We start from the raw sequence: 12,138 nt of genomic DNA, 5'->3' as shown, positions 1-12,138 counted from the left end.
GCTTCGTTTTAATGGAGATACATTTTTGGCGATTTGAAAAAAAAGACTCTAAGCCTAAACGCGGCATTTAAACACGGCAAAACTGACATTTTTAAATGTCGGTTACTATCTGTAAAGTTAAATTGTTCAGAAAAGATTTCAAAACGTCCCGTGTACATTAAGCCTTGTATAACCAAGCTGTGTCAAAGATACTGTGGATAACTTTTTCTTGTCCACCCCCTTCTACAGAACGCTTTTCCACTCTCTTACATGTCAAACTTATTGTGAATCCGCATTACAGTAGTTACTTTCAATGGAATAGAAGTCCTGTTTCTGAAACTATTGTTTCTTTAAAGCATGTAGATATTTATTTATTTTTTGTGTGTCCTTCACACATTGTATTCTTGCAAATGAATACCATCAGGCAAGGATGTGCAAGGAGCAATGATGACAGGCATAATGCAGTCATCAATAACAACCTATCGGACATCACCATTGCTCACTAGAAGAGGCACAGCAGCGACTCCATATGCATTTATATTGATTATAGGCAGAAAATGCTGAACTTATCGTTATTGTTATTATTGTTGTAGATCAGAGAGCTTCCTTCTTTGCCTCCACAGAAGATGAGCACAGACCAGGAAGTTCAGCTTCAGTTGTTGACCAGCTGGAGGGTCAGACAGCTTCCCAGTCCAGCCCTTACTATGGGTAAGAAATCTTGATATTTTTTTTTCAAGGCAAATGTAGTAGAAGTAGTAGGCTGTATAAGTCAACTTACAGTGGCATGAAAAAGTATGTGAACCCCTTGGAATTACCTAATTTTCGGCAGTAATTTGTAATAAAATATAATAGCTGGTCAAACCTCTTTTGGCAGCAATGACTTCAAGCAAGCACTTTCGGTATCTCTGGATCAGCCCTGCACAATGTTCAGGAGGAATTTTTGGCCATTCCTCTTCACAAAACTGCTTCAGCGAAAACATATTTGTAGGATGTCTGGTGCGAACGGCTCTCTCATGAGGTCATTCCACAGTATCTCTATGGAGAAAAGGTCTGGTCTCTGACTGGGCCACTCCAAAAAAAACATTTTATTTTTCTTCAAGTCAGTCTGTGGTGGATTGAATTTGATGCTTAGGGTAATTGTCCTGCTGTATCACCCAACTTCTACAAAGCTTCAGCTAGCAGACAGCCACCCTGACATTATCCTGTAGGATATTTTGGTAAACATGGGAATTAATTTTCCCTTCGATGATGGCAAGTGGTCCAGGCTCTAAGGCAGCGAAGCAAGCCCAAATCATGATGTTCCCTTCGCAATACTTCACCGTTGGGATTATGTTTTGATGTTGGTATGCTGTGCTCTTTTTGCACCATACATAGTGCTGAGTTTTCTTCCCAAACAATTCAACTTTTATTTCATTAATCCACAACATTTTCCCAGTAGCGTTCTGGTTTGCCTAGGTACTCTTTGGCAAGCTTAAGGTGCACGACAATGTTTTTATCAATCAAAGTAGCTCTAAACTACACCTCCAAACTCATTTCATCTATTGAAATCTAGGTGTGCAAACTACTGACTCAAATTAGCTTTTATTGAAATAATTAGTCCACGGGTTCACTTACTTTTTCCTCCAGCACCGCACCGTGAATGTTTACCAGGTGTGTTTATTAAAGACACAGGCAATTATAATTGTGTGGTATTAGCGTAAACTTAGATGAGGATCAGATCACGTTTTATGGCAAATTACTGCTGAAAAGCAGGTAATTCCAAGGGGTTCACATATTTTTTCTTGCCACTGTATTTGGCAAGGTTTGATCTTTGTGTAACATTTGCATTTTCAGAACATAATCCTTATACCCATTACTTATAGAGGGCTTTCTCTGTGACCAATAGATACACATCTCCCATTACTCATTAGGTTCCAAGATTTTCTCTTCGACTTCTTTTGAGCCCGCAGCTGCTGTAGGAAGATGCAAAATATAGTAGACTGGGTCTTGAAGGTGTCTCAGAACTGGGTCTTTCAAGCAACAGATGGTCAAAAAGTGCACAAAATGTTTATAATATAATAATAATAAATACAGGACAACAGTGTACATTGTCTGAAAAAGAAAAGAGTACCGACTCATCATATGAGTCATAAAACACTGCAATGGTGTCCCAGGAACTAATTTGCAGCAATACCAAAGAAAAGAAGATGGAGACCAAACCAGTCCACCATCCAAAGTAGTTCCATCTAAGAACAGTGGTATTACCTTTAAAACTAGCAGATTGTGGCTCAAACCAGCACAAGCAGCTGAGGCAGTCCTCTGTACAGTTCACACCCCCTCAGATGCTAAACATCACAGTCCCAGCGTATATACGGCTAAGTTCAAGACGTGGTTGGGAAGCCCTGATGTGTATAATTCACCACTACTGTTGACACCAATCCTCCAAGGATGGATTATCTCCCATTAGAGCTGTGCTGTGATCAACTCCGCCACATTAGCCATTCATCCCTCCTCTCAGTAATTACAGCCAGTGTGGAGTGGCATGGTGATGGTGGACAGGCAACCTGGCGTGGGTGTGGTGACATAATCACGTCAACGTGTTTCGCTGACTGGTCACGTGAGCTTCCTCAGGAATACCACTCTTGCTCTTTGATAGAACTACTTTGGATGGTTAATTGGTTTAGTCACCATCTTTTTTTTTATTATTTTTTTTTTTTTTATTTTTTTTTTTTTGGTACTTATGTTCATTCATGCCAAAGTTATTTTTGCTACAGCTGCATGCCCCCTAGAGCTACGAGGAAGTGGTACAAGAGTGTTTTCTTGAAAACAATAATAGAGACAGCTGGGATGTCATTTATTTCATTAGAATGTGCTTATATTCAGGAAGTAAGTAGCTCACAGAACAGAGGCACACTTTACTGACGATCAACCAACCAGAAAAGATGCAGTCTTATAGTAATAAACTTTATATAAAATGTATATGTTGTGCTTCAGATGACTAATAGTACCATATTATTCTTTGTCATTAATGATATTTGTACAGTTGCTAGTGAATTAATTTCATTTTCTAATATTTTTTAAGCACAGATTGTATTTATGCTTATTTTTTCAATAATTATTGAATTTGTACTGTCGTGGAAATTCCACTATACGCTGTGCGTAATCCATGTCACTTTCAACCTTTTGGTATAATGCATCTTAGTACGACCCTGTTTCCCGCATCTTCCCAAGTAACACAGACATGACCACCATTCTTACATCCTTCGCTCTACAGCTCAGCTGTCTGATCATGGGAGCAATCTTTATTCATATAACAATAGAGCTTGGTTGCTTTACAATCGGGCAATCAAGCACAGGCATTCCTTCAAACAGGAGGAGTTATACAAATCTCAACCAATGAACAATGACTAGGGCGGTGTATGGGTGTGTCTATGCAGGGGCAGTGTGTATGATTTCCCGCCCCTTGTACTTGTAAGCCATGCTCTCCAGTAAGACAAAAGAAACCACATGGCTGGCCTTGAAATCATGGACGCTGTCCAACCATAACGCGCCCAAAGACTCCTGTTTTTACCATTTGGCGTGAATCTTTATTCTGCATTGTTCAGAGAACAATGCATACCCAGATTATACTACCATTCCTGTGGATGGGAGATTATCTGCAGGGGCACGCCATGGTCCCTCCATGTGCTGATCAGACACACAGACAAAATCTCGCATCCCCCCATAACCGATAATGTCTTTGCAGAGTGAACACATCCCCCCCCCAGACGATCATCTGTGCATCGCACAGGGGCCCTTCGCTGGCGGACATATCCCCACTCTGTAAACACTTCTCTGCATCCTCAAGAAGCTTTCCACTACCAAAACAGGTCTCAACTGGTGTCAGTCTGCCCCAGTCCGCTCCTTAGAGGGGGCTGCAGGAGAACTAACACTGGGAGACACTGTGACAATAGATATTAAATACATCCTAATCAAATTTCCACAACAGTACATGGATAGTCCCTTCTCCAGTTCACCTTTAAATACCATTTTTCATGCTTTTTTCCTTTTCAGACAGGCTTTGCATGGCCTACATGTACGGTGGGGGCAGGGGCAAGTATTTGAACAGCAGAGGAGGGCTATGTAACGTGTTAGGGATGCTGTAAGCATGGGGAATTTTGGGGGGAAAAAAAGTTAATAAAGGTGAACTAACGCTTTTGTATAGTTCTTTTATAACTAATTTGAAGGGGCATGCAAATGTTGTTAAAAAGGTTTAAATCTGCTGTTTAGTTTGTAAGTGGGAGTGGCAGTGAGTCTTCAGGAAAGATTTGAAGTAGAAATCTTTATGTTGATAAGAAAGGGGTTTCTAAATGAGTTGATGCAGTTTCTGAATAGTATGTTTACTGAATACAGCTTCTGTTGTGGTTAAAATCATTCATAAATGTCTCTTGAAATCTCTGTAGGAAAGAGTCCCCTACTTCCTTAACCTCAAAGGTTGAACAGCTGGAGAACATGCTGAAATTGCTGCAGTATGACCTACAAAAGGTACATCGGTTATTAATGATAACTAACATGACGTTATCTATTGGAGTAACTTTATTGCAGTATGTTATTTTGACTAACACACAAACACTGGGACTCCTTTTTGAAAACTAGTTGTAAGAAAATTATTGTTGGTTATGTTAGCCAGTCAGTGAACTGCAGCTATTTTGATTGTTTAATATGTGCTGCTCAGCCATTCACAAGTAGCTTTTTATTTCATCAATGAATAGAATACTTCCTCTGATTGGCTGAGGTGGAGAGCCGAGCTGATGACATCATGATTTTTATGCTCTCTAAAATACAAAAAATAAATCTCTTATAGGAGAGACAGGTTTTTCAGTACATTAGGGTTTAACACCGTAAACCACTTGTGTAGGAGTAACCAGAGATATCTTGGGAGGTTTCTCAGACTATCCCCATCTGATTGTTTTATCACAGCAGGCAAAGGGATGGTCCCTTGTTGAAGAATTAATTTGAGATATCAGGATGTTCCAAAAGCTTTCTCATCTGCCGAACCCCTGATATTTATGCTTTTATTGTTTTCTGTTTGTTACAATCTGTTAAGAAGATTAGCCTGGGAAACCTTGCAAATATGTTTTAAAACAAACCACACTCATTTGTATTTGAAATTGCCACAAAATCTGACCGTGTTACATGAAAACAGACATTTATGTTTTAGATTACCACGTTATCTGGCCATATTATCTTTTACCTTTTAGGCCTCATGCACACAGGACATTTTTTTCCTCCCCTCGACACCTTTGCTTCAGGGGAGGGAAAAGCAGTTTAACACACCTAAAGCCACATTTTGCAAATGTGTTTAGGCACGTCAAGCGTATGAGCGTTTATTTGTTCCATTGGCCAGAATATTAACTTATTCTGACTTTTGGAATGATTGAACGCTCAAGCGCTAAACCACCTACTGTTTACGCATGGTTAAACGTGTGTAGGCATGTTCACCATTTTTCTGCCCAAACACACCTCGCCTGAATGTGCTCAGCCTCTAAACGCTACTCTTCTAATACACATGTAAACACCTGTGTGTGCATGGCCACATGGTGTGTTTAGACTTTGAGAAAAAAAAGTTAAACACCCCATAAAAGCGTCCTTTTTTTACGTCCTATTGGCATGAGGCCTTATGATTTGCATTTGCATCCTGCATTTGGGGTGTCATTAACCTAATATTGGCACCTGCTGCAGAAGAAACAGGCTTGGAAAGTGGGTTTCCCGCACTGCTTTCTGGTTTGAAGTGGCCCTTATTGGCACCCCAACGCACCGAAAAACTGTTTCTTGCACATGGAAATCAATTTCCGTGCGACTGCGTTTAGAGAAAGGCACTAGGGACCCTTTCCCTGCAGAATACACAGGCACAGCAGCCCATTCAAATGAATAGGCTGCTGTGCCTGTGCACCTGCCGCATACATTTGAACCAATGACAATCCAGCCCTCATAGCTGCGCATTAGGGTTGATACTAATATTGGTATTGGTGCCAATACTGAGCGTTTGCACAGGTGCAAATGCTCCAATGCCTAATCCAATACCTGGGCACCAATAAAGCAGCTGAAAGCTGCTTCTCCTCATCTCCCTCCTGCGGCTTTCAGCTGCTTTATTAAAATCCATACAGGAAGATCGGTGCTTGTAATGGCCCCCACCGATCATCCCTTAGGGCCCTTTCACACTGGTGTGGTTTGCAGGCGCTATTGCACTAATAATAGCGTCTGCAGACCGACCCGAAACAGCCGCTGCTGTCTCTCCAGTGTGAAACCCCGAGGGCTTTCACACTGGAGCGGTGCGCTAGCAGGACGGGAAAAAAAGTCCTGCTAGCAGCATCTTCGGAGCTGTGAAGGAGCGTATATACCGCTCCTTCACCACTCCTGCCCATTGAAATCAATGGGACAGCGCGGCTATACCGCCGGCAAAGCGCCTCTGCAGAGGCGCTTTGCGGTGGTTTTTAACCCTTTCTCGGCCGCTAGCGGGGGTTAAAACCGCCCCACTAGCAGCCGAATACCGACGGTAAAGCACCACTTACAATAGCGGCGCTTTACCGCCGACGCCTCCCCAGTGTAAAAGGGACCTTACTGTCCCCTGTGTCCTCCTCCGTGCTCCTAAGGTCTCCCGCCATGTCCATCAATGCAGCCTCACCTGTACCCATCATTGCAGACTCTCCTGTGCCTGGATTTTACACAGTGGGCATCTCCCGGTGTATTACAGAGCTTGGGTCTGGCCACTGTAACGAAGTCCTGCCTCCTAGACCGACGTCAGCCCCTGTGATAGGCAGAACACTGATCCAATGCTGGGAAATTGAATCAGTGTTCCGCCTATCACAGAAGCCGGTCTAGGAGGGGTGACTTTGTTGCAGTGGCCGGCTGCTGAACATTGCAGTGAGGTACTCAAGAGTATGGAGGGAGGGAAGGACTTTGCACCTGACCCTTCCATGTTCGGCCCTGGGTGCCGCTGCAGCCACAGCACAAAGCGGCCCCAGGGAAGGCAGCCTACTGGGCCCTGCTGCTAACGGGAACGGCGTTCCTGCTGTGCAAAATGTACAGGAACGCCGTTCCCATTCGTTCACGCAGGACTCGAGCCCTGCCTGTCCTCATGCCCACGTGGCAATGCTGGATGACTGAACCATCCATCAACAAGCGCCAACGTTGTCATGTGAGAGGGCAGGGAGCGAGTCACATGCTCCTATACTCCTGGAAGTATTGAGTATATAATTTCACTGTGCCAGGCAGGAAAGGAGGGGGGTACAGTATGTTCAACCAGTGCGGAGACTATAAATAGTAGTGAATGCATGAGCAAGGCACAGGTTCACTTTAGGGCAGAACTAACATCTTAAAGCAGTACTTCACTCCCTCAATCAACATTGACCATTTTTATCCTTATACTGCTAGTATTAGTAAATAGATAGGAATGTGTATCATTTTTACTTGTTTTGATTTTTTTTTTTTTGTACATTTCTTTTGTTCCTGGTTTCTGGCCTAGGCAAATCATGTCATACATCCCAGGAGTCTTCAGTTGGGGAAGAGGGGCTTTCTCAGCTAAGCTCACCCTCCTGCCTGCATGCCTGGGCTAAGAGCAGGTAGATTTCAGGAAGTAAATGCTACTTGAATCATCTGCCCTTACTCAAGATGGCTGCAACTAAAAATGCTAGAGGGTGTTTTTCAAAGTGATTTCTCAGCAAAATAAAGCATGGAGACATGGATAGGGGAGTCTGCTTTGAATTTTAAAAATAAATTAAATAGCATTTTTTGTTTGTGGTGCTCAGATGCAGTATAGTTCCACTTTAAGGAAGTACTATGCTTTTTGCCCATAGTAACCAATTGGATGTGTACTTTAATTCCCTTAATGCAGTCCCAAGGAATGAAAGGATTTTGTGCTTTCCATTAACATCACTGTTGTTACCTACATTGTAAATCGGTAAACTATATAGTAAAAATGTTGCTAACCATGGTATATTTGTGCCCTTGAAGGAAAAGGAAGACAAAGCAAATCTGCAAGCTGAAGTGCAGCTCCTGCGAGAAGACAACCTGCGCTTACAGGAGGAATCCCAGAATGCCTCAGCCAAGCTGAAGAAGTTCACAGAATGGGTGTTTAACACTATAGATATGAGCTAAGGGACAGAATAGACAGTGTAGTATACTAGACCCCTCGTCTCCAGTTGTGCACCATAGAATGTTAGCTTTAACTGCACCTGGATCCAAATGTACAGATGAAAAGTAAAAATTCTCCCCATTGTTTCCCTTTTTAACTGCCTGCATGATTTCAGCAAAGTATATCTATAATCACTGCCTAAATCTTGGCAATAATAGGAAATCTTTCTAGTAACTTCTGAAATGTGAATATTTCTGCTGAAAATAATGTACAGTTTAAAACAAAAACATTTGTCAAACCTGAATACTTTTTGGGCAGTAATAATTGTTGCCACAGTAATGACTTGTTTTTTATTTTCTCTCTCAAAGCTCTATCCCATGGAATTCTTTGCAGATGCAAAATTGGGCAAGAAAACCAACCTAAGCAATCCAATAACTGTAGAGTACATCTCCTACAATGTGCTGTGTTTATCAGACAAGGGGTGTGGAGTTTTCTTTGCTTGTCTGTGTGTTAGTGTAATATGGTGTACACTACAGCCATATAACAGAAGGCTTCTTGTGCATTCTCAATCCCCCCAATCCCTTATTATAGATATGGTGACATTTTCCATATTTATCTTGCAAAACAGCAATAATCCCCAAGTTTATTGACAAGCTATAGATACAGAGGTTTTATGCAAACTAAACAGATATAGATTGATTGGAATGCTGCCATGTTTAAGATTTACAGTTTAAGGAAAATGAAACAGTGTATGTCCTGCATACTACTTTAAGGCTTTGTTCTTTTCACTGATTTTACCTTTTGTTTTTATGCGGAGATGATGATGTAGGTGCTTTAATGTTCCTCTAATTTCCATAGCATTCCTTACTACACTCTACATAATTGGCGGTCTGTATTAGTTATATATAGTTTATTGGTCCTTACATTTTGTTGTAAAATATATTTGTCCCTGGTGGACTTTGCCTTGTTTACAAAATGTGATGGAAAAAAATAGAAGAAAAGGGTGTTTTTTTTATTTCTAATTTAATGAAGCAGTAATATTTGTTTAGTTATATCAGCTTTTAATTTTCATCTTATTTAGAAACGCACGCCATTATAATTTTTGGGACAACAAATTTGGGGGTTAAATATTGTCTGCAGTGCTGGAAAAAAAAAGGCACCCACCTTGATTATAAAATCCTATACTGCATAGTTTAAATGTGTTGTACAAATTTTGTTGCTATGGAAGCAGAAAGGGTGACACTGGTTTTGGTGCTGCAACAGAATGCAGCTCTTCTTTTGGCTAAATAGTTCAGCAATATATATATTAAAGAAAGAGACAAAAGTTTCATATATAATTTCTTAGTTCCGCCCCACCCCACCCCCTTTCATGTTTTATTCTAGAGGTCAGTGGTGGAATTGTAGGGGGTGCAGGTGCTCCTAAGCCCTGTGGGGTTTATGGTGGTCCAAGAAAGCCTGAAACGCAAGTACTACAACCAATCCCAGGGCTGGGACTACTGATGCTTATGTATACCTTCAGAAGCTTTCATAAAACGTGAGGACATCATGATGACACATGCTACCCCCTCCCCCCACTCAGGGGTCCACAGAAGAGGGGCTACTCTTGTTCTATAAGTTAAACTATACATATCCTCAGACAGTTTGCCTATATCAAAATTTTTAAACTAAACCCTATATTTGCTACCAGATTCTATCTAGGATGAGAAATTTATATTTTGTAAGAAAATGTCATTTGTTCTCTAAAAAGGAGGAAAAAAATATGGTTTGCTATGCTTTCTCAGTAAAGTCTGTGACAGCTTGAGACATGTTTATTTGCAATGTTCAGATCTGCTTTTTTTTTGCATTATTTTCAGTTTTAATAACTAAAAAAAGGTATGTACAGAAATGTTGATTCCCATGGCGACAAAGCATACCATTTAATTATTTACCTTGCCAGTGTCATTTTAGTGAAATGTTACAATGGCGATCAAAAGTGTTTGTCTTTTTTTAATGAGTGTATGAAGGAGATTTATATAGTCATGGCTGGTATAACTTGTAAATTGATTTTTTGCGAGCCTTTCTCAATTGTACTGAAATATTGTTTTGATTTTTTTTTTTTTTTTCTTTGCTGGAAATGGGAGGTTCTCAAGACCAGCTATTTATTAGGATTTTGCAACAAAGCTATTGTATCTAAGGTTGCAGAGAAAACTTGTAAATTCTGACAATAAATCTGGTTTTAAAAGAGATTGGTGTGTTTTATTTACACTCAAAATTTAAATCTAAGAAATATGACTTCGGGAACTTGCAAGATGACATGGATCTTCATCAGCACTAATGTTCTTCAATGAATGACTCACAAAAATAATAATCATCTTCCATTTTAAAGGGACTTTGATGGATTTGGCTGGTGCTCCATAATAAAAAGCACAGCTGCAAACTAGGATTGCTAAAGTACATAAGAGTGTTACTAAAATGTTGTTTTGTTCACAAATGACTGTGGTATGAGTATGTGGGTGATTTCCCTTAACCACTTCAGCTCCAGAAGATTTTACTCCCTTCATGACTAGGCAATTTTTTGCTATTCAGCACTGCCCTACTTTAACTGGTAATGCAACGCTGTACCCAAACAAAATTCCTATCATTTTCTTTCATACAAATAAAGATTTCTTTTGGTGGTGTTTCATCACCGCTGGATTTTTGTTTTTTTTATATATATATATAAAAAGACCAAAGTTTTTGGGGGAAAGAACTATTTTTTACTTTCTGCAGTAAAACACAAAAAAATAAAAGTCTTTATAAATGTATTCTGCTACGTGTCTTTAGTTTAAAAAAAAAAAATCCCTACAAAAAATTACTACAATGTAAAGTAGTGAGTGTACAGCTTGTATAACAGTGTAAATGTGCTAATCTGAAATAAAGAAATCTTGCGAGCCTCCACTTGTAAAATAACTATTGTGTGGGCAAAAAAGTATTTAGTCAGCCACCAATTGTGCAAGTTCTCCCACTTAAAAAGATGAGAGAGGCCTGTAATTGTCATCATAGGTATACCTCAACTATGAGAGACAAAATGTGGAAACAAATCCAGACAATCACATTGTCTGATTTTTGAAAGAATTTATTTGCAAATTATGGTGGAAAATAAGTATTTGGTCACCTACAAACAAGCAAGATTTCTCGCTCTCACAGACCTGTATCTTCTTTAAGAGGCTCCTCTGTCCACTCATTACCTGTATAAATGGCACCTGTTTGAACTTGTTATCAGTATAAAAGACACCTGTCCACAACCTCAAACAGTCACACTCCAAACTCCACTATGGTGAAGACCAAAGAGCTGTCGAAGGACACCAGAAACAAAATTGTAGACCTGCACTAGGCTGGGAAGACTGAATCTGCAATAGGCAAGCAGCTTGGTGTGATGAAATCAACTGTGGGAGCAATAATTAGAAAATGGAAGACATACAAGACCACTGATAATCTCCCTCGATCTGGGGCTCCACGCAAGATCTCACCCAGTGGGGTCAAAATGATCACAAGAACCATGAGAAAAAATCCCAGAACCACACGGGGGGACCTAGTGAATGACCTGCAGAGAGCTGGGACCAACGTAACAAAGGCTACCATCAGTAACACACTACGCCACCAGGGACTCAGATTCAGCAGTACCAGACGTGTCCCCCTGCTTAAGCCAGTACATGTCCGGGCCCGTCTGAGGTTTGCTAGAGAGCATTTGAATGATCCAGAAGAGGATTGGGAGAATGTCATATGGTCAGATGAAACCAAAGTAGAACTTTTTGGTAGAAACACAACTCGTGTTTGGAGGAGAGAGAATGCTGAGTTGAATCCAAAGAACACCATACCTACTGTGAAGCATGGGGGTGGCAACATCATCCTTTGGGGCTGTTTCTCTGCAAAGGGAACAGGACGACTGATCCATGTACATGAAAGAATGAATGGGGCCATGTATCGTGAGATTTTGAGTGCAAACCGCCTCCCATCAGCAAGGGCATTGAAGATGAAACGTGGCTGGGTCTTTCAGCATGACAATGATCCCAAACACATCACCCGGACAAGGATGGAGTGGCTTTGTA

At 40.8% G+C, this 12,138-nt stretch overlaps 1 protein-coding gene across 5 annotated transcripts in view; it reads left to right on the top strand.

Moving 5' to 3' along the window:
* Positions 1-8,410, top strand: part of SIPA1L1 (signal induced proliferation associated 1 like 1) — a 522,698-nt gene extending 514,288 nt beyond the window's left edge. For 4 of the 5 annotated variants that reach the window (XM_073608614.1, XM_073608616.1, XM_073608618.1 and 1 more), the window contains 3 exons: positions 573-687; positions 4,401-4,482; positions 7,951-8,410. In XM_073608614.1, the coding sequence (XP_073464715.1) occupies positions 573-687; positions 4,401-4,482; positions 7,951-8,094 (341 nt within the window). In that variant the 3' untranslated portion in view covers positions 8,095-8,410. The remainder of the gene's footprint in view (positions 1-572; positions 688-4,400; positions 4,483-7,950) is intronic. The other variant, XM_073608615.1, reaches the window with a different exon arrangement.
* Positions 8,411-12,138: the final 3,728 nt, after the last annotated feature.

This window comes from Aquarana catesbeiana, linkage group LG13 (assembly GCF_042186555.1).
Source record: "Aquarana catesbeiana isolate 2022-GZ linkage group LG13, ASM4218655v1, whole genome shotgun sequence".
Taxonomy (NCBI): Eukaryota; Metazoa; Chordata; class Amphibia; order Anura; family Ranidae; genus Aquarana; species Aquarana catesbeiana.
Note: the sequence above shows the minus strand (reverse complement) of the source record. Positions and strands in the feature narration are given on the sequence as shown.